Source organism: Jaculus jaculus, chromosome 5, assembly GCF_020740685.1.
Source record: "Jaculus jaculus isolate mJacJac1 chromosome 5, mJacJac1.mat.Y.cur, whole genome shotgun sequence".
In the NCBI taxonomy this organism is placed as follows: domain Eukaryota; kingdom Metazoa; phylum Chordata; class Mammalia; order Rodentia; family Dipodidae; genus Jaculus; species Jaculus jaculus.
The window spans coordinates 130,402,368-130,426,164 of record NC_059106.1 but is presented as its reverse complement, the minus strand read 5'-3'; the positions used below and the strand labels follow the sequence as shown (position 1 = coordinate 130,426,164).

Genomic DNA, 23,797 nt, shown 5'->3' with positions numbered 1-23,797 from the left:
AGCCCAGGTTCAGTTCTCCAGTATCCACATAAAGCCACACATGCAAAGTGGTATGTGTGTCTAGAGTTCATTTGCAGCAACAGGAAACCCTGTTATGCCCATTCATTTTCTCTCCCTTATCTCTTAAATAAAGATTTTAAAGTGATATACCTTATCAATTAAATTTGAATCTTCATAAATACCCTTATCCAAACAATCCCTCCATCATAATTTCCATCATTTGGTGTATTTTCACCATCCCTGATTAGTTTGAAGTTGTCTGCACTTTTTCTTTTTCATCGTCTGTGGGCATCATTTTGAGGAGCAGGTATGCCTGTCTCTGATAATGCTAGCTGCATAATATTAAAATAACATATTATGGTGGGAGGGGATTATGTAAAAATAACACATTGACAGTATATATAAATATTTTATACTTGAGATAAAAGAAAATAGGAACAACTTGAAATGCATAGAAAGGAAGATGAATCATCCTGGGTAGGGCAAAAGGAGTGAGTTGTTTCTCTTTTACTTCCCTTTCCAGGTTTCCATAACAAGCAGTAAAGTCATGGGAATCTGCCTTGAAAATGGACTTGCTGAAGCAGATGTTGCTGGATCCTACAAAATGCATTCCACATTAGTTGTGCTCCTTCTATGTGGTATTCCTGGGATTTATTCTTAGTTTTTCTGGCCATAAGAATAATTTCAAACATTTTGGTTATTTCTGATCACTAGGGCAGTATAAGCAAATATAGCTTGTGAATCTTGACCACCTCCATTCTGAGTCTGAAGTGCTCAGTCCAGAGCTATTGTGCCAACTGAGAGATGACATCTGGGCACTAGGCTTTGTTTCCCGATGAATTATATAGAGATAAATTATCAAAACATTTGGATGCAGTGCAAAATCAATGGATGTAAACAGTAGGTGTTTTTTTTTTTTTTTTTTTTTTTGTAAACTAGTAGATGATGGTTTGGACAATAGAGCCAATGGTTTGATTCTGTTTAGAAAAAAAACCACAGCTATAAATATTAAAATAAATAACCTAGAGATTCTGAATACATGAGCTGGGCAGAGACTGCATGTCCTTATTAGCCCTTCTGGAAAAATTGGCCTAGATATCATTTTCTAACATAGTGGATTTCATAATAGATTTCTGAAGCCCCAGGCAGTGGGTAATATTAGTATTTATTGGGAAAACCAACCACTTTTATAATACTTTTATTAGGTCTATGAAAAATGAAATGGAAATTAGGAACTTTATATCATTTGTTTTATATTTACTTGTAGAGCCAAGGAAAATTGAATTGGAAGATGTTTTCAAAAGGGATGATGATGTCAGCTCATCAGCTATATAGAGCCATGTTCAGAGGACATAGCAATATTTATTGGCAACCCCTCAGTAATGCTTTGTGCATTTATACATAATTAATGCAACATGAAGTTGGATTTTTTTTTCCTTATAGTGTTGGGGAATAAACCCAGGGCCTTGTGTGTGCTAGACCCAATCCTGAAGTAATTGTTTATCCACAAATTTGTTAATGGTTATGTATTCTTATGCACAAGCCTTTTAAGCCCTTCCTTTCAAGCAAATTCAGAGTTTGTCTAGCTGCTAATTCATGGAAATGTTTATTTACCCATACTGGATAAATGACAGTTAAGACCTACCTACACACACACCCAGGCACACACGTGCGCGTGCTCATATCACATTTCTGAAACTTGATTTGCTGTTTTCATCGTGTGGACATGACAGTTTTGGTATTTCACTACTCTGTTTAGGAAAGAGATTTCTGAGTGAGTGGAGAAAGTATTTTTAATCCATTTTCTCCCCACTGAGAACTGCTTTGTGTTTGCTTTATCTTTCCAGACAGTCTTAAACCTGGGCAGTATTCCAGGAAGCTACATTGAACAGATTTTTTAATGGATTTGGATCACTAATTTTGAGTAAGACCTTTGGTTTCATTAAAATTGGGAATGATGAGGATTTTAGTAAAAGGCAGCTGAGAGTTAAATTCTGTGCAAATTGGTAATCATGGAAGAAATAAAAATTTAAAGGGTGTAGATATTTGGGGAAAATGAAGGAGGAAGATAACAGGTCTGAATCCCTATTGTGAAATATAGAACAGTCTTCATTTAGTGAAGGGAGAGGAAATGGAAACCTTGGTCTTAAGTAAGAGTTTAGATCATGGGTTCAGTGTCCATAGCTTAGTCTTGCTGACTTATTTTTCTGTATCTGCCCTGTGATGTTTTTACCCCATGTTCTAAAATAAGGTTTTAATAAGATTAAAAAAAAATGCTGTTGGCATTTTTGTTTGATAGTCCCATTTGCCATACTATATCTTATAAATATTTATTTTTCTGTCAATGCTCAGTTTCACTATACAAACTTTTTTTTTTTTTTTTTGCTTCTCATATACTTCATTTAGTCATACTCGTTACTGTGAACTGGACCTATTTTAACAAAAAAGATAACAGGCCATTTCACCAGAGTGTAGTGTGTAGTGTTGCCCCTGTGATAGCCAGGTCAACATCGGGACTGAAAATTCATTACTTTTTTAAAGATTTTTTAAAGAGTAGACTTTAAAGATATATTATCATTATTTTATTTTATGTTTTTTTTATAAAGTGAAAACTTTTTTAAAAGTATTGTAATTATTTACATATGAATAAGATAGAAATATAATGTTCTCATTTAAATTCTCATTCTTTTTCATTCAAATAATGTGTCTTTGAGGTGATAGAAGCAACTTAAAACTGTATTGTCATGCCTTGCCACTTTTCACTGTGTTCACTGCTTTTACTTTGTTATCTTTTATATAAATACAGAAGCATTTATTTGTTGCTCTTGCTGCTGCACATATAATTTAATTTCAAACCAACAGTGTGTTATGCCATAATCTTGTCATATAAACTGAGACTTATGGCCTTGGAAGATCTTGTATCCAAATTCTTGCTGCCTGGAGGCCAGGTCTCATTGACAGCAGCACTGCCGAGTGAGCACAGTCCATACGGGAAGGGGTCTTATTTTAAGGCTACATGGCATGTGTGCTGTCTCCTTTGCCTAACAGTTTTGTTAAACCATTGCTTAGAACAGATCTTAGAAAAAATGTCAGATTAAATATTCTGATTTGAAAATAATTTCATTCTAGGTCCAAAATGGTATTTATAATATTTTGTTGCAAGACTGGATAATCAATCACTTTATTATAATAAGAACATGGAGATTGTTTGAAAGTGACTTTTCATGCCTTTGTAATTTTTGTCTCAAATGATTTTAGAGTAACTTGAGGCATGACAATAAATTTAAAAGTAAATATTGTATAGTTTTGATTGTAGAGAAACATCTAAATTGAAAAAGAATGATACATGCTCCCAGGAGATAGAGTTACAGAGTGTCCTTGGCTACAAGGTCACCACAGTCCAAATATATGACACTGGACCTTGTATCTCATTGAGCACGTTCTAGAAAATTCTGAACCAAGCCCATGTCTCTTGTCTTTGTTTCAGCTGGAATTTGAACTAGCTGATGAAATTCACTTCTAACATTTATCCATGGTGTTCATGGTTGGAACATGTCAGTATAAGCTTTTATCGGATAGTAATTTTTTAGTAGTGTCATGTCTTCTCTAAATTTACTTGTGCCAAACCTTTTGTAATATGGTGCATTCACTTTACCACATAAGTGATTAACATTTTACAGTCTTGATTTTTAGTGAGTGATCCTTTTGTATAAATGTCATTTTGGAAATACCAAGATGTTACTCATCAATACTTTTCTTGAAAGGTAACTGATGATTGGCTGCAATTGACAGCCTAATAAAGAAATGAGATGCTTGCATAAGTAACTAGAAGGAGTGGGAACAGAATAGAACTTGAAGTAAAAGGCTTTTCTCTTTTGGAGATAGTGTTTGTGTAGGGAGCATTACCATTCAGAAGGTTCTTGATGTCACTGTAGATGTGGTCATATTCTCAATAACAAATGCTATTAAAAACAGTCATAAAAAGATAAAACCTGATCTTTAGGCAAAAGAAAAATATATCTAAAGTATGCACTATGTCAGTTACCTATTATCACAGAAGTGACTCTAGAAAATGGTTGTATTTTCTCCCATCAGTTGGTGCCTATGAGATTGAAAGCCATACGTGCTTATCTGACTGGTGATAGAATGCTTGTTTCTTCTTAGCTTGTGATAGACAATGTAGGCATAGAGTAGTGTTCTCTTTACACTGCATGGTGCAAGTGCCATCCAGATTCGTGGTGGTGGTGAAGATGTGAGTCTGTCAGAAAGAACCAGAGGCAGCTGTTGCTGCTGGCATATAACTGCGGTCACTAGCACTACTGTTCAGTTTGAAAGAATCCAAGAAGGCAAGTATAAACCAGGAAGACGTCCATATGTAGAGTCACTCTGCTGATGAGCTCTGCATTTTATGCCAGCATGTCTGTGAAAGAGCAGTTTTGCCTTAATTTAGTTGGACTCCAACCAATGTTAGTGTACTTTCACATGTGAATGACTGTCAACTCTCCACTGGCATATATACAATCCATAGAAGATCCTCAAGCGTCCTGGTCATCTTGGGGCTTTGGACTTCCTCTCCTTGTGCTGTGATTGGCACATCATCACTATTTCTTGCAAGGCAGGCATGACCAAAAAAGACTGGTAGAAGCAAAGAATTTCCTAGCCAGGTTTTCCATACCTAGTTATCAATATCTGAACAACTGAGAGCTTACTGCTCTCCTTTTCATGGTGACTGTGAAGAAGATATTTTTACATGTTCTGTTGTGTGGAGAAGACACTCGTATTATCTGTAAGAATTTACCAATACCTTTGTCTATGAAATGCTTATTTACCATTGACCAAAACAGGAGAAAACCAAACAAAATGGAGACATTTACTTGAAATTGGCAATTTGCTGATGTGAAAAATATCCTATTTTGTTACTTTTAGATTAACCAGGAAACCATTTTGCTATGATACACAGGGTAGAAGAAAAGTAGGTTTTAAAGGTTGTATTTGATAACACAGACTAATACAATCATGTGAGTACTCATGTTGATTTATAGAAATACCTGGCCTAAAAGCCATTTTCTTCAATACACACACACACACACACACACACACACACACACACACACACACACATATATGACCCAGTTATATATATATCACTGCCTACTAATATTTCTAATAGATTTAATATGCCTTTGTGTATTCACAGCCAACTAGAAATTTTTTTTTTTTAAATTTTTGTTTCTTTTTTTTTGAGTAACTTTTCCTAATGTGCTGATTTCAGCATCTCAGATCAGGGCAGAATGAATTCTTAGTGTCCCATTATCCTTATTTATGGTGAGATTAAATATAAAGGTAAGAGTTGAAAGAGGGATACTCCTTCATAAAGTATCAAAAACTAAGAACAGAAAAGATGTTGAATATGCTATAGGAAATTACATACTTAGAACACATTGTTTTTCACTGAGTCTCATACCATAATTTCTAAGACAGATTCTAGCTGCAAAATTTGACGAATCTGAATTTTTGTTCTTCTAGTTGAATTTGTTATTGAAATCCCTATAAGCTATAGTTGCATCCCTTTCTGTAACTGAAAACCAAATATCCTGTCTCAGAAATACTATGTTCCCACCTGTCGTACTAGGTAATCACATATGAGAAAGTACCATGGGAAAATAGCATATACAAATGATGTTCCACAATAAGAATTCTCTGAAATCAAGTTTCTTCTAAAAAGTCTATCCCAACAAACATTTTAAAAAGGTGCTGAATTAAAAAGGACAAGAATCTGCTTTTATAAATCAAGTTCCTCAGGAAATGTGAGGTGACACTTTCCATTTGTCTTAGAATTTGGAAAAGTAATCTCTTGATAGTGAGATGACACAGGGCTCAGGCACTTCTTTAGTGAGAAAATCTTTTAGATATTTGGAATGTGGATATTTCTATACAACAAATAAGATATCCTAAGTGCTCATCAATTTATATCCAAGCCCTAGGGGAAGGAGTGGGAGGCAGATATTAGAAAATATCTATTTCATAGAGCTGAATAGAAGCTTGATAGAAGTTAGTTTGTCTGAGGGCAGAACGCAGGCCACCTCAAACCACATGTCTATCTAGAGATTAAGTGAAACTGTTAGGGATACTATGTGAATCATGGTTGCCTTAATGTTACTGGTGTTGGGCACTGGTGGATATGTATGCACCCATGGGAACTAAGCTGATGGAAGCAGTCTTTCAGTTTACCTTCTTAGAGCACAAGTTCTTCCTGACCATAACCTCGATGAGGAAGTAGGGAAACATGGTGCTGATTACTTTCATGTGTCTGGGGAGGCTGAGGTGGTTAATATCACTAAGGTACTTGCCAGTGCTCAAGCCTTCCTTAAATGGCACTTGTATGTCTACATTAATTCATCTATGCAAATTTGTGTTTTCTTGGTTTGTATTTTACACCTTCTGTCCCATTCGTTTTTCAAATATCAGGTTTAACATTGATGTTATGAATAATTTTCAAACCAAAGTATTGTATAAGTAAGTCTGTGTGCTTTGTTCTCCTGGTTGGTTTGAGGTGAGCACGTATCTGGTCTTCTCTTAATAAAGTCATCCATTTGTTGAGTCAGCAAGTGTCATGTTTTCTTTACTGTACTTAAGGTCTTAGGAAGGCACAAGAGTATTATGTTTGTTTTGCTTCTTTTCAAAGTTGACCCAGTTATCTTTGTTAATACTAATAAAATGTTTGTTTTTTTTAAAAAAATTATACTTCCATTTGCTTTTGGTAAACATTGATGTATTGTATAGTGAAATTCTCAACGAATATTCCCAAATATAAATCAAAAAAGTACCCTTTTTATTTGTGTGCATTTTCTTTTGGGTGGGGACATAGAATTGATGTTTTTTGGGGGAAGTAAACAGATAAGTGGAAGTTCATGTGACAGTTTTCATGAGTTAAGCGTGCATGACTACAATCTACTCTGCACCATACCTGGTGTTTGTTAGGCACCTAAGTGGAGTTTGAAAAGCTAAAATTAATGATTGGTATATTTAGTATTTTACCTGTATAATGCTTGTTCTCTTGTCTTATTTTGTTATAACAATGATGAAGAAATATTCTATAGAAATGTGTGAAAGAATACAATACCACTTTCAGTTACTACTGAAATGACTACTAAATTTCCCTGGAGTGCAGACCCTTGGAGGTTTACTGTTTTACCTCCTAATACAGTAAAGAGTATAGTGATGTCTAGTAAGTAACAGGTCATGTATATTCTTGAACAATGGCTTGTAGACTTTATTCTTTACTAGAGGAAATTGCCAGTAAAAAAAAAAAAGTGGGGTACCACTTAAATACTATCTATAATGGGAAAATTCCATACTAAGGATGATTCATGTACAGAAGTATAAGAAAGATGTTTAAAATTACTTTTGGGGACTGGAGAAATGGCTTATTGGTTAAAGTGCTTGCCTGCAACCCCTAAGGACCTAGATTCTATTCCCTAGTATCCATGTAAGCCAGATGCACAAGGTGGCATATGCTTCTAGAGTTCAGTTGCAGTGGCTAGAGGCCCTGGCATGACCATTCTCTCTCCCCACTCTCAAATAAAATGGTTTTTAAAAGCTACCTTTAAGCACGTCTATGAAGTATATGTAGAACATCATGTTGAGACTCGGGTTCACATACCCATTGTCCAGGCAGGGAGGAGTTGGGTGCACCAGAGCCTCCAGCCACTGCAAGTGAACTTCAGATGCATGCGCCACCTTGTGTATCTGGCTTACGTGGGCACTAGGGAATCAAGCCTCCAGCCAGGGTCCTTAGGCTTCACAGGCAAATGCTTAATGACTAAGCCATCTCTCTAGCCCCCATTGTTCATTTTTATATACAGATACTACCTTCTCTGAAAATACACAATCTCCGAAATACTTTTTTTAAAAAAAAAAATTATTCATTTATATGAAAGAGGGAAAAAGGCAGAGACAGTGAGAATGGGTGTGCCAGGGCCTCAAGCCACTGCAAATGGACTCCAGATGCATGGGGAACTGAACCGAGGTCCTTTGACTAAACTGCTAAGCCATCTCTCCAGGCCTGAAATACTTTTTTTTTTTTTTTTTCTCCAAGGTAGGGTCTCACTCTGGTCCAGGCTGACTTGGAATTAACTCTGTCATCTCAGGGTGGCCTTGAACTCATGGAAATCCTCCTGCTTCTGCCTCCCGAGTGCTAGGATTAAAGGCGTGTGCCACCACGCCCGGCTTGAAATACTTTTTGATCCCAGGAATGTCAGTTAAAGTTTACTCACACTGTGTGTAGTGGTCACAAATCTAGAATAGAAACAATAAAAAAGGGAAAAGAAGCTTTAAGGGAGAGGCTGGAGATCAAGAGAGAATATGTATAAGATTTGAAATTAAATATTTTTCAAAATTGTTTGTTATCCTAGTTTCATTGCCTAAGCATGTAAATTGTAGACTAATCAAACTTTCTAAAATGGTTGCATTAAATCACTACATCAATTTGGGGAGAACACGCTTTCTTTGTCACATCTATCTTTCCTTTCATGACCATGATTGATCTCCATTTATTTAGGTCTGGTCTTGGCCACTTTCCTGCTCTCCATTACTACTTAGTCCTGTCTACCTCCAGTGTTCGCCCTCTGTGTTCCTGTCCCATATACTCTATGTTGATTGTGGCTCCTTTCCCATAACTCCACTTTCCCCCCTCTTACGGTTCTGGTTTTAGATTCAGGGCCATTATATATACACACTCATAGAAATAGACATGCAAAAATTAGAAACTAGGACTTGGCTATAAGAAGAACATGTGCTGTATAACTTTCTGAAACTTTGTATAATATAATAATAAATACTATTTTCTAGTTACATTTTTCTGAAAACGTTATAATTGCTTTTTATGACTAGATAAAATTCCACTATATTTACTACATTTTTATTGTGCATTAATCAGTCATTGGTTGTCCAGGCTGATGCTATATCCTGATCATTGTGAATAGAGCAGTGATAAACGTAGGTATGCACGTACCTCTGAAAGAATACACAGTCCTTTAGATCTATACTTAGGAGTGATAGAGCTGGGTCATATGGTACTTCCATTTTTTAAAAAGAAATCTCCACACTGATTTCTATAATAGCTGTACCAGTTTGCACCTTTTCCCTACTTCCAACAGTGAATAAAGTTTCTCATTCCCATATTTTCGCTAGCATTTATTGTCCTTTGTTTCTTTATTTTATTTATTTTTATATTTTTGGTTTTTTGAGGTAGGGTCTCACTCTAGCTCAGGCTGACCTGGAATTCACTTTGGAGTCTCAGGGTGGTCTCGAACTCATAGTGCTCCTCCTACCTCTGCCTCCCAAGTGCTGGGATTGAAGGTGTGTGCCACCACACCCAGCTGTTTCTTTAATTTTTCTAAAAATTTGTTTTTATTTGGGAGCTACAGACAGAAAGAGGCAGCTACAGAGAGAAGGGGCACACCAGGGCCTCCAGCTACTGCTAACATACTCCAGACACATGTGCCCCCTTGTGCATCCGACTAACATGGGTCCTGGGGAATCGAGCCTCAAACCGGGGTCCTTAGGCTTCACAGGGAAGCGCTTAACTGCTAAACCATCTTTCCAGCCTGTTCTTTGTTTCTTAATAGCTGTTCTGTATGGATGAGATGAAATTAAAATAGTGCAGTTCAGATTTATATTTCTCAAGGTGGAGGATGTTAACATTTTAAGTATTTATTGGGCACTGCATTTTGTTGTTGTTGTTGCTTGACTTTTCAGTTCTGTAGCATTTTTTAAAAATTATTTATTTATTTATTTATTTGAGAGTGACAGACACAGAGAGAAAGACAGACAGAGGGAGAGAGAGAATGGGCGCGCCAGGGCTTCTAGCCTCTGCAAACGAACTCCAGACGCGTGCGCCCCCTTGTGCATCTGGCTAACGTGGGACCTGGGGAACCGAGCCTCGAACCGGGGTCCTTAGGCTTCACAGGCAAGCGCTTAACTGCTAAGCCATCTCTCCAGCCCTTGTAGCATTTTTTTAAAAAAATTGAGAGGGAGGGAGAGAATGGGCACAGCCTCCAGACAATGCAAATGAACTCCAGATGCTTGTGCATCTGGCTTATGTGGATACTGGGGAATAGAACCTGGGTCCTTAGGCTTCACAGGCAAGCATCTCAACTGCAATGCCATCTCTCCAGCCCTAGTAGCCAATTTTTAATTGAGCTATTTGATTGCATTTTTCTAGGTTTTTTTTTTGCCTTCAGATGTTTTTATTCAATATGTCAATCTATAAGCAAAAAGAAATACAAAGCAAATACTGTTTCCTCTCCCAGCCCATTTTTGCATCCTCTTAGTATAATCTGTATTGTTCTTTTTCATTTTGAGTTTCAGAAAGAAAAAAGTTATTTGTGAGCAGAAGATAAGTGAGTTAAGGTCTCTTTCCCATCTCAAAAGGAAATTTTAAAATAAATTCTCAGATCTAAATATTTTGTGGCAATTTCTTCGGCTAGAAAAGTTAATGCTGATTAAGGCATTTTAGGAGTACTATAAAATATTTTAAATTAAGTTTTTTCTCTCCTAGGTTTAATATTTGAAGTGAATTTCATGTTTTTCTGGCTGGCTATAAGCAGGCATTTACCATATAAATCAAAAATTGATAAAACTTAAGTCTTTAAAAGCTTGAGCTTTGGGAAGTATGTTTCATGGACAATGTCACATGTCCAGTTAAGTGATGTGATACGGAGATTACAAGGACCAGCTTCTGGTATGTCTAGCAGCGTTCTCATTCTCTGCTTTAGCAACTACCAGTGATCACAGCAGAGTGTAAAGCCCTCTGCTGTGCCTGCATTATGCACTGTCCTTTCTGCAGTGGTGCTAATGATAAGTAGACTGAAAATTCTGTTGGAAAATCAGATTCACAATGTGATATTTTTGATTCATTATCCATACAATAGCAAATTACAGAAAGTTAATGCTAATCACCCTATTTCAGTGAACCAAGATGACAGACATCAGATAAAACATTACTGACTGGAAATACCTTGAGAATGTTATTTTACTAGTTTCTTTGGGTTAAAGTCACCAAAACTCTTTATCTTTCTGGTTATTGATGAAACTAAAGGCTAACCAGCTTAAGCAGTTTGCCACATTGTGTTTATATAGGTGACCCATCAAAAGAATTTATTAACTTTTGCCAGTATGGATAGGACCCTGATCCAAAATCGCCATTCTTAGAGATAGGGTGTGGTGGCACACGCCTTCAATCCCAGCACTTGGGAGGCAGAGGTAGGAGGATAGCTGTGAGTTCAAGTCCACTCTGAGACTACATAGTGAATTCAAAGTCAGCCTGGGCTAGAGTGAGACCCTACCTTCAAAAACCATAATCTAGATATTGTTCCCCTGTCATATGTGTAGCTGGTAAAGATTTTCTTCCATCTTGGAGGCTTTCATAATTTCACGATATTTCACTTGTCAGTTGTTGGCCTTATTTTCTGAGCAATTGAAGCTCTATTCAGAAAGTCTTTATCAATGCCTGTATCATGATATATCCTGATTTACAAGAGCAAATTTTGTATCCTGCCAGTTTGTTAAAAATGTTTATCAAATTCTGTTTTCTGCTTGAATCCTTGAGTCTTTTATTAACTAAAAATAAGGATACTTTGACTTCTTATGTGTATCACTTTTACTTTTTCTTTCTGCTGTGGTTGAGTACCAATACTACATTAAGAGAAAGTGGACACCCATGGCTTTGTAAAAAGAGTTTGGTGATATTCTTCCATTTTCTATCTCAAAATACTTTGAAAAGCATTGGTTTTAGTTTTCATTTGAAGTTTTAATTTGAAGGGCTAGTACAACTCATCATGAATCCATCTAGGTCTAAACACTTTTTAGTTAGGAGGTCTTTTTTTTAACATACAACAACTTCATCTCACTGCTTGTTACAGTTCTGCTTAAATGGTTTACCTCATCTTGGTTCATTTTTGTTAGGCCATGTATACCTAGAAATTTATCATTTCTTTTATATTTTATTATTTACTGGCATTTATGTTTTGAAGATATAGCTACTTGATTTTCTGAATGTCATTGGTAATCATTAATGACTCTCTTCTCTAATTTTATTAATTCAAATCTTTTCTGTCTTTTGGTTAGTTTCACTAAGGGGTTGTTGATCTTGCTTAAAGAACTAAATCTTTGTTTCATTTATTTTTTGCAGTTTTGTTCCTGTTTCATTAATTTCTGTCCCCAATCTTAACTGTTTCTCTCTGTGTACTGATTTTGGTTTAGCTTGTTCTTTTTCCAAAGCCTTCTGGTATATCATTGTTCAAGCTGTCTCATACAGGCAGGTACAGTTCTAAGGGTTCCTCTTAGGACTGCCTCCATTGTAGTTTAAGGGTTTTGATATGCTGTGTCTTCATTATCATTTGATTTCAGTAGTTTTTTGATTTTCTTTTTTTTTTTTTTCAATGACCCGTTTGTTGTTCAGGAGCGTATTGTTACTCTCCTTAAGCTTGTGTGTGTTCTATAATCTCTGTTGTCGTTGTTTAGTAATTTTATCCCACTGTGATCAGATAGACTAAGTATAATTTCACTTTTGCTGTTTTGTGTTTAAGACTTTGTTTCCTTAGTAAATGGTCTGTTTTAGAGAAGGTTTCATGTGCTCATGAAAAGAACATGTATTCTGTAATGTCTTATAAATGTGTGTTTTTAGTCCATTTGTTCTGTGATGTCATTTAATCCAGATGCTTTTGTTTATTTTTTTTCCTTGGGATGACCTAACAATTTATGTCACCTACTGCTATTGCATTGGGATTACTGTGACTTTACATCTCTGTAGTAGTGTTCTTTTATGAAAATGGTTGCATCCATGGTTAGTGTGTATACTTTTAGAATTGTATTATCCTCCTGTTAAATTGTTCCTTTAATCAGTATAAAGTGACCTTTTATATCTCTTCTGGCTTAGGTTGTTTTGATGTCTGTCTTGTCAGATTTTCAAGCATTTATGCCTGTTACCTTACTTTGTTTATTTGAAATACTGTTTTCCATCATTTCACCCTAAGATAGTGTTGGTCTTTTATGGACAGAGATGTTTCCTGGAGGTACCTAACAGAAGAATTTTGCTTTTTGATAGATAAATGTTCTGCTAGCCTTTGTCTTTTGATTGGAGAATTGAGACCATTTATAGTCAGAGTTACTATTAAAAGATGTGTATTAATTCCTGTCATTCTTGATTTTATAGCATTTGGTCTTTCACTTATTACTCTTACATTAAGCTATTATTCAAACTTGTTTTATTCATTTCACTCCTGTGGCCTCATTCATATACTTTTTTTTCTCTTCACTCCAAGGGTTTTGTTCAAGTATTTTCTGTAGAGCTATGGTCATGATGGTGGGGGAGGTTCTTTTCTAGTTTGGTCTGTTTGCTGTCCTAAATATCTCCCATGGCTGTATTATTATGTCATTCCCTAATATTGAGAATTTCCATGATTTTGCTAAAAATACTGAAATCATTTCGTGCTCAGAATTTTGAGATTTGATTCTTTGTAATAGTCATTGTTTGTGTCATGAAAGTCCCACTCATACTGTATTAATTTATCTTGTTCATCATTCAAATATCCAGATCTCTGCTAAAATGCTTTGTCCTGTTCCTTTTCCATTCTATTTATGAAGCTTTATATAGATTTTAAAAATTTGATTTATTGTATTTTTCACTTCCAGTATTTCAGATTGGTTTTTTAGTGTTTATTTCTCATCTCTTGTATTCAACTCCTTACTTCATCAGCTTTTTTTGTTGTTGTTTTTTTTTTTTTTTGTATTCTCTTGAGATTCCTTTAAGAGTTTTTCTTATTTGATTCCTTTGATATTTATTTTATTTGGACATACTTATGATCATTCTTTTGAATTCTGTTTGATATTCTGTCTTAATTCCCTCTCACTGGAGGCCATTAATGGGGGGGGTCATAATTTTTTGGAGGAGTTATATTGTATTTTATGCTTCTTGTATTACTGCATTGGGATTTTAGGATTTTCACATCTTGAATTATTTCATTTATTTATTTTTAGTGAAGTATTTTTGTTCTAATCTTATGTATATGTGAAAAAAGAAAATGCATGAAAACCATCTTGTTTCTTGGTTTTTAAAAGCCTGTGTTTTCTTTTTGTCTATTATTTATTCTCGCGTTTGCATACACTGTTAATTTTTTTAGTTGTGTTTATTGGTAAGATGTGAAAAGAATATGTACGTTTCTTTTTACTAGAAGCGGAAGTTTCTGATATTGGGTATTGTAGCAGACAGCTTCAGGTTCACTGAAATGAATTTCCAGACCAGACACAGTTATGGAGGAAGGGAGATTTATTGAAGCTTACAAGATGCAGGGGAAGTTCCCTAATGGCAGAAGAAGCTGGCCTGCCTTCGCAGGACCACTCAGAGAGAAGTACTAGCTAAAAGCCACACTGCACAGCACACTTCAGGAACTGCTGCTAGGCACAGTTTGCATATCTTTAGATTGAAACCTGAAACCTACCACCACACCTTAAGATCTACCCAGTAGTGACATTGCCTCCAGCCAGGTGGCTGTAGATGCAAACTACAAACAATTAAAAAAAAACTGAATATATTGGGGGCCATCTATTCAAACCACCACAGGTATCATTTTAATATATCATTTTGTAACTTAATTTGAATTTAAAGGGTTGTATTCATTTGTTTGGCATGTGCATATGAATATGGGTGTACATGTGCCAAGCACACATATAGGGGCCAGAGGAGACCTTTCTACTTGCCTTACCTTCCATATTGTTTGAGGCAGGCTCTCTCCTTGTTCTCTGCTCATCCTCTGTTTACAAACTACTGGGAAATGTCCCTGTATCCACTTCCCTTCTTGTCATAGGTACAGTGGGGTTGCAGAAGCTTTTCTACTTCTTCTCTGGACCAGGATCTGAACTGAGGTACCCAGAGTTCTGTGGCAATTATCTTCTTAGCCACATTATTTAGGCTTGGAACTTTAATTCTCTTGAAGCAGATTTTTGACACAATTGGCTTTTTATTTGAGGTTGCCTTGTAATTCCAAATCAGTTTGAAGATTAGCTCTTCTATTTCTGTGAAAAAACTGTTGGAGTTTTAATAATGATTACATTGGATCTATAAGTCTTTGGGTAGTATCATTTTCACTATATTTTATCATTCAGTGAATTAACACGAAATGCTTTTTCATTTAATTTTATTTAAGAGAGCAGGAGAGAGAGAGACAGACTGAGAGACAGAAGGAGAGACAGAATTGACATGCCAGGGCCTCCTGCCACTGTAATCAAACTCCAGATGCATGTGCTACCTTATGCACATATGTGACCTTGTGCATGCGTCACCTTGTGGCTTAGGTGGGATCTGGGGAGTGAACATGGGTCCTTAGCCTTTAAAGACAAGTTCCTCAACCGCTAAGCCATCTCTCCAGCCCCTTTATTATTTTTTTTAATATTCTTATATTTATTACAGACAGAGTACATGGGCATACCAGGGCTTCTTGCCACTGCAAAAAAAAAAAAAAATACAAAAAGCAAACAAACAAAAACACCTCATGTGCCATGTTTTGTGCCTGACTTTATGTGAGTACTAGAGATTTGAATCCCTCAAAAGAAATGTTTCAGTTCAGAGGAAATAGCTATACAACATTCCAACCCTTTCTCTGGCTCTTACATTCTTTCCATGTGCTTTTCTGCAGTCTTGCTGAACCTCGGATAGGATGATACAGGTGCCTGGTTTTATTTTTTCTTCCATCCATTGTTGTGCATCAAGCAGACCTGATGCCACTGCAATGGCCACTTTCTCAGCAGATCAACCAGTTAGAAGTCTCTACAGAACCACTATAAAAGATTTTTCTCTCCAAGATATCTGATATCTGCAATAATCTGTTATAAACACATATGTTTAGGAAGCAATCGGTCAGGCATATAATTTCAGTTTAACAAGTCCTCACTGGACCTTATGACCTCCCTAGGCACAGGCTTTTGTCCTGGATTACAGTACTAAACAGACTCCCTCTGACGGAAAAGACATCCAATCCAATCAGAATGCAGTTGTTTGTGACTATAACACTTGTGCCACTATCACACCAGCAGACACATCTTAATGATACGTTGGAGGTGCTGAGCAAAGTGTCTAACTGAGTAGGGTTGCCAGTGACAAATCAGCAGCTTGTACAGCCTCCCAGAAATTTTTTTAAAATGCCAGCCAGTAAGGAGGGAGACTGTCTCAGCCCAATTAATCCATGTTCTGCAGCCAAAACATGATCTTCAGCAATAGGATTGTATATCAACTTCTGGCATACAACCAACAGCTTTATTGGTTTGTAGAGGCCCAGAGGTCACCTTAAATAACAGAAGTACCCCACCCATGGCCTTGGGTTTTCACTCAACAACTTTATGGTCCTTGGGAGTACTTTTCTTTACCCAAAAATGTTTCTTTTGTTTATATTCTTGAACTGTTTTTTTTTTTTTTAACGTGGGCATTTTTGCCAACCCTTAAGACAGTCAGAGGTCAGTGTTGTATATTGTATAATTAAATCTTTGTACAGACAGTGGGAAGGATCTCTAAAAGCTCATTGCATCCAATTCCAAGTAAATGCCAGCTGGTGTTGGGATTCAGTAGCTAAAGTAAAACAATCAGGGTTTGATGGAGCATGAAAATACCCTAGCACTATGTCAGTTGTCCCATTAGAAGAGCAATGTTGGGTTTGATTGTATGGATGAAAATCCTACTTCCTCTAGCCCTCCTTAATCTACAACCATTTTTCATGAGCTGACACACCATCTTGTGTTACTTTTCTCATTGTGATGAGAAAATGCGATGGAAAAAATGAGAGCAAGTTACAGGAGAAAGGGCTTTTATAATTTGTTAGTGTATTCCATCATGGTGGAAAGGCATGGGAGGAACCTGGCCTCAAGCATCCACAGTCAGGAAGCGGAGAGGTGGATGCTTGTGCTCAGCTCACTTTTCTTTTTACTCGATAGTGCAGATCACTTTTAGAGTGGGTGTTTCAACCTCAACCTAATCTGCAAGTGTGGTTTTCAGACATGCCGAGATTTGCCTCTTACATGCTTCTAGTTCCTGACAAGTTGACATCACACTATCCTAGGGCACTGATGTGGGGCTGTCGCACTACTCCTGGCCCAGCCTAAGGCCACAGAGGTATAAGACTGCATTCAACCCTGCTGCCCCTGTCGCTAGAGCTGGTTCCTCGTGTCTGGTTAGCTCTCGTCCTCTCTCCAATACCCATACCTGGTTGCTAAAAGGTCACCTGGTCTCCCTCCCCCAGCCCCAGTATACCTTCTTGTAGGAGAGAAATCCACACAGCAACTAAGAATTAACTGTCTTCCTCTTAAGACAAGCCTCATCTTTTGACTTGTACTCCTTTTCCCTTACCCCTAGACTTTGCAATAAGTGTCCAGGCAACTTTTGTGCTGCTAACATAGGAAAACATTTGGGAATAGAGGAAAAGTTTCTTCAGTAGTGAGGAAGAGGTAAATTATTACTAGACTGTGAGACATGTTGGGCAGAATCATCATGGTAAATATACAGGGAAGGAGAGAATATCAAAGCACCAGCACAGCTGCTTTGCTGAGCACAGATCCCAGTGTTTCCAGAGACACAGCACAGTTTTAGACACAAATGACATGAAGCCAATTTACTGCTTACAGATTCACATGAATGGCTGTAACCCTGAGGCTCAGAGAAAATGCCATTGTAAAGAAAGGCTCACTTGCACATGCCCCACAACACTGAAGCTAAGGGACCCTGGAAAGCAGCCCACCAAGGGATATTACACCCCAGAGAATGTGACCACTGGTCTAGCACATTCATCATGACTTGTTTGTAGAGGGCGGAAACAACCCAGGATATCTTATCCATTCCCTTCCCAGTAACAGCATGTTGCGTTATCTGAACTTTCCACAGTCTTTAATGAGAACTACAAGTGATAAAAATGGAAGAATTGGGTCCGTGTATGGTCATCCAGAGAGCTGTACTGCACAACCAAATATGTAGTTGGAGAAAGGGGATGGTAAGACATATCAGTATGATGGAAGAAAAGGTGGGCCAAAGAGTAAGCCAGGTTTAAATGATGGATTTAAACCTAAAATTTTTCTCTAGCAATTTTAAATGTCATTATGTTCAGTGCTATAACTGAAAGATGCAAAATTGTTGGCCTGAAGAAGCCCAAATGCATGATGCTATATAGGAAACACAGTGTATGATACACAAATGCTGACAGTCAAGTATTAAGAAACACAATATATGATACACAAATGCTGACAGTCAAGTATTAAAAATGTCCCATGGAAACTACTCAAAGCTGTGGTCACCATAAAGACTTAAAAAAATATATTACTAGAACAAAAGAAAGTGTTGAAAAGCTTAAACTCACAGATTTTGACAGGATGGAGTAATATTTTTCTTACAGTTGGAGCTATTTGGACAGGGCACTGGGGAAGCAGCAAGTTATCCACTGTTCCACACTCCAGCAACTCTAAATCTACCTTTGGCAACCCCTGGCTCCTGGGTGATTCTATGATACATGAACCATCTCTCAGAATTTTCTCAATGTAGAGAAGGATAGACTGGAGATGGTTATCCAGTGGGACCTCAGCGTGCAAGTTTCTTGAATAAATCAATGGAGGGCAATAAAGGAAGGCTCGGAAAGTCTTTTCAAACTGTCTTGCAACCTACACGTAATGAACAAAGTCCTAGTTGAGGTCTGAGGAGTCAATGAACAAAACAGTAGCCAGAGAATAAAGAAAGGACTGGAAGCCACCTGAGTACAAGTAGTGCTTTCCCTGACCATTTTATTTGTGGGTTGTATTTGTAGATAGAAATGCATACTGCATTTGCAGGCACACCACTCAGATCCAGAGATGAGTAGAAAGGTTGTTTGTAGGTTTTGCGAAGGCAGGGCTGGGAAGATTGGCAGTTTTGTCAATTCTTGAGTGTCCTGGGGCCTTTCATTCCCCTGCCTTCCTCCCACGTTGCCGGGGACCTTTCATTGTGAATTCCGGAGTCTCTGCCCTTTCAGCCTCCACTAGTCCATGTCCAGTCTCCGTCTACCATCCTATTGCTGCTACTTCCTAAGCTCTCCTGCCCTAATAACTTCTGTTGTAAGAAAGCTTATTGTCTAGTCTGTCAAAATATTCTGATGAGATTTTACCTTTCTGGTAGGAACTGAGAGCTCTTAACCCATTCACAGGTGATCATTTCTACCTTGTCTGGAAGAAGAGGTATTGTTTACCTAGACTCAGTTTGGAAATGCCATTACTCCCCAAGCACTACTCTGTGTGTTTTCAATGACCATGTGACCAGCTGCCCTTCTCTCTCTGTGTACACCACGCATGCACAAGCAATGCACACACATAGGTGCCCATGGATGGCTCTCAGTATATTTTAAATGAGGAGTGAAGTTCTCACCATCTCCCCTCTCTGAGAGAAGGGAGCTGGTAAATGGTAGGTACTGAACACACCAATAACTCATCAAAAGAACCATGTCCTTCCCCAATCTTAGTATTTTTTATTATTAGATATAGGCCTATTTTGTATGTAAACATAACATGTTGGTACCATCCTTTACCTCCTCCCTGTCTCTGTTCTGAAAAGGCCTTCCTCATTGGAGATGCAGGTCATCTCCATTAGGATTGTGGATCATGCATTGTTGGAGGGAGGGAAGGCAATGTTTGTGCAAAATGTCTCAATTTGTGGCTCTAAACAATCTTTCTGCCCCCCTTCTGCAAAATTCCCTGAGCCATGCTGGGAGCATTCTAGGTCTACTTCAGTGATGGGCACTTAGGAACATTTGGATCTCTGGTTTGTTAGGTGTTGAGTGTCCTCAGTATCTATCATCCTTGTGCTGATACCAGCTTAATTAAGAAAGCAGCATTCTTGCTCCTTTCTCCAGTTATTCTGCTTTCAGTTGTGGCCAGGTTGGAGCATACTGGGTCATTTATCTCCTCAGGTCCAGTTTCCATCTGAAAAAGAGAAGCATATTCTCCAATGGAGAGTGGAGTAAGTGCCAGTTAACTGGGATAAACATTATTAATTTAGAGAGAATTAAAAGGGTATAGACCCTCTTGTAGCCCAAGATTAGTGGGAGCTTGGCAATGGAAAGCAGAAGCATTATCTGGCTATGATTCTGATTTGTTTCCCAGTTCAGATACGGTTTCCTTTCCACTGAGCAGATCTGTTAGCCAATCCAAGAGTAGTTGGTTAACCACCATGGCTGTGTGCCACTGTTGCACTTGTGTGAGCATCAGGACAAGTTATTTGCTTTTGAGTCACTTAGACTTTGAGTTGTTTGGACAGATGTCAACCATTCTCCCCTGGTAGCTCATGTAGTGCCTTCCAGCACTAGATGGGACTAATTGGGGACTGGCTCTCTAGATTGCAACCAGGTGTCTCCATGGTCCATGCCAACAATGTTTGGTGTCTTCAGCAGTAGGGTCTTACCATTAACCTCTGGTGGGTAATCAAGTGCTCTTATCTCTCTGATCAACAGCTCATTGTGGATATAGGCTACATCCTGGTACAGGGAATTACAGGCCAGTGCCAAGGGAAAAAAGAAAAAGCCAGAGAAGAAAGAGAAACAGGAGAAATTTGAGGTTACGTTTTGTCTTACTCTCTCCAGAGCCCTTTGATTCAGGTGCTCCTTTTGAGTCCAGCTCTTAGTCTGACTTTCAGGATATAGAATTCTATGGTACCAGTTCAATTCATGCTCAGTTTTGTGTCCCGCACACACTCGTTCCCTTCCTCCAAGCCCTGTCCTCCCTATTGTCTAGGCCTTGTGATGCTATTCAGTTATGTCAGCAACTTCAGCTGATCCAGGTTAGGAACCACAGATGAGTGAAATCATGCAACTGTTGTCTTTCTGTGATTGTGCGAGTTCACTTAGAATGATCTGTTCCAAGTTTGACCATCTTTCTACAAATTTCAATGTGTCATTTTTTTTTCTTACTGCTGAATAGATTTCCATTGTGTAGATATGCCACATCTTGGTTATTCATTCATCCAATAATGGGCCCCTGGATTGATTCCAGTTTTTAGCTATTATGAATTCAGCTATAAACATGGTTGAGTGAATATTTCTGAAGTGAGATGTGGAGCTTTTAGGGTAAATGCCTAGTAAGGGAATAACAGAAGCTTTTGGTAACTCTATATTCATCCTTTTAAGGAGTTGCCAAATTGATTTCCACAGTGGTTGTACCAGTTTGCATTCCCACCAATAGTGAATGAGTGTTCCTATTTCTCCACAGTCTCGCCAACATTTGTTATTATTTGATCTTTTTTTTTTTTTTTTGGAGCTTAGAGAATTTATTATAGGGTTTACAGAGATAATGATTATAGGGCTTAAAGGAAGGAAATAAAGCAGAGCTCCTGCAAAGGAGTGGGCTTCTGGAATGAGGAAAGCTTACTGGAAGACAAGTTTGCTATCCTTAGTGGAGTAAGGTGGAATCTCATGGCTTTTTTAATTTGCATTTCCCTAACAGTTAGGAATATTGAACATTTCCTTAAGTGCATGTTAGCCATTTGTAATTCTTCCTTTGAGAATTCCCCATTTAGTTTTCTGTCCCACTTTTGGAGTGTTTTTTTAATTGTTTTTTTTTTTTTTTTTGAGTTCTTGGTAGATTCTCAATCTTAGTATTTTTATTCTCTCAATATACATGAAGATTTGAACAGTCAGTGATCATTTTTTGCTATTTACCCTGGCATTTTTATATAGTTCTATACCTTAGAAATACAGTATTTTTGACAAAACAAATATAAATATGTAATTTGAAATATTCTTGTAGCTATAATATATATGAAATATAATGGAGATATAAACATTTTATTTAACACAAGGTATTCAATATGGTCCAACATGTAATGGATATAGAACTGGTAATTCGATGGCTGTGAGTGTCATAGCTTGTTTGCCTCCCTCTCCTTGACTTTTTATTCCACTGTAAATCTTCCAATGTGGCATGTACTTTATGTTATAGTCTTAATTATATCTAAGTACTTTTGAGTTTTGGCAATACAGCCAAGCAATACACCTGTGGTGTGTGTGTGTTGTGTGTGTGCTTGTGTGTACGTGTGTGCACTTAGTTCCTTAAGATAGAGTCTTGTTATATATCCATGCTGGCCTGGGACCCTCTATATTGACCAGATTTGCCTTGAACTTGCAGTGATCCTCCTGCCTCTGCCTTCCACGTGCTGGGATTACAAATGTACATCACAATGTCTAGCCTAAATTAGGTACTTTTGAAATGCTCAGGGTTATTGAATAGCTCTGACCTGTTATCTACATCAGCTCCAATGAAAACAGATGAGTAATATTTAAACATGTTGCTGATATTATGTAATAATGGTAGTGCAAGCATTTTACACACTGCACAGTCATTCAAAAATACAAAGTGTTCCTCCCTCCCTCCCTCCCCTCCTGCTCTTCCTTCCTTCCCTCCCTACTTTGTTTTTGTTGATTACTGAAACAGAGGCTGGCTGTGTACACCAGGCTGTCCTTAAACTCCTTGTTCTGCCCCTTGAGTGCTGAAGTTGTAGGCTCTGCTCTATGAAAAGTGAGGGTTTTGTTGTGTGTGGGTTTTATTTTATTATTTTATTTTGTTGTTTTGAAGGAGTTGCATGTGGCTAAGTCTGGACTCAAACTGATGGTGTTGACCTTAAACTCCTGATCTGCCTGCCTCTTCTTCACAACTGTTGGGATTACAGCTGTGTACCATTAGGCATGGCTAATGTAATAATATAAATACATATTCCCTTTCCCAGACTGAACTCTTTGCATGTTGTTCTCCAGTATTGCCAGCAGAGGGCACTCAGAGCTGGCAAGACAGGATTAACCTTAAAATACAAAAGAAACAATAAAATGGAGTGTTTGCATGAATGGGGCAGTTGGGGGATGCCATACTTTCAGAAAGTGTTAGTTTATCTAAAAAAGAATCAAATGTTAATGATAGCTATCTGAGAATATTTAATAGAATTTAAACCAATGAAACACAGTATGTTTCACTCTGTTCTACCCCCGACTCTGCTGCACACAGGATTGTTACATGTAGCTGTAGTAAGAGGAATTCTGTGTGTGTAAGCAACAGTGTGAATAGCCAGTAAGTTTGAAGAATATGGAAATTGTATATTAATAGAATAAAATTCCAGACAAAGAGAAGGTACATGTGATCACATAAATTATTTGTGTAGTACATGGAGATACATAAAATATATGTATATTCGTGTACATATAGAGAATAGAATTGGCGTCATAGGAAAGGTCACATGCAATATGAAGGCAGGGTGTGTCCACTCAGATCTGCAAAGGAAGGGAATTTTACTTTTTTGAGAATGAGGGGGTACATTTGGAAGTTTTAGAAATGAAGAAGAAAGCAAGCTGTTTTCAAAACTAAGATAGGTGGAATTGAGAAGCTTGTGGAAATTGTGACAGTTTAGAAAAAAAATGGCTGAGGGGAATGATGGAGAGCCTGGGCAAGAACTGCTGAGCGCTGCGGATTGACAGAGTGGCTGTGATTGGATTCCATGCATTTATGGGGGCATCAGTCTTCAGGGATGCTTGGTTTTCAGCAGCTGCATCAGCAACCCATATGTAGAAGCAATAAATGGATGAAAATGATCCAGTGTTGAGGTTCAGATGGGCATGTTTAGTGGGGAGGTCCAGAGGTAGAAATAAAAAGGGGCTAGAGATATGACTTAGCTCTTAAGGTACTTGCCTGCAAAATCTAAGGACTCAGGTTCCATTTCCTAGTATCCAGGCAAAGTCTGATGTGCAAAGTGGCTCAT

The 23,797-nt window shown here is 37.7% G+C and overlaps 1 protein-coding gene across 3 annotated transcripts in view; it reads left to right on the top strand.

The window, feature by feature from the left end:
- Nucleotides 1–6,604, top strand: part of Ccdc50 (coiled-coil domain containing 50) — a 70,984-nt gene extending 64,380 nt beyond the window's left edge. For all 3 annotated transcript variants that reach the window (XM_004654263.3, XM_045149295.1, XM_045149294.1), the window contains one exon: nt 524–6,604. In XM_004654263.3, coding sequence (XP_004654320.1) covers nt 524–543 — 20 coding nt within the window. In that variant the 3' untranslated portion in view covers nt 544–6,604. The remainder of the gene's footprint in view (nt 1–523) is intronic.
- The last annotated feature ends 17,193 nt before the right edge of the window (nt 6,605–23,797 follow it).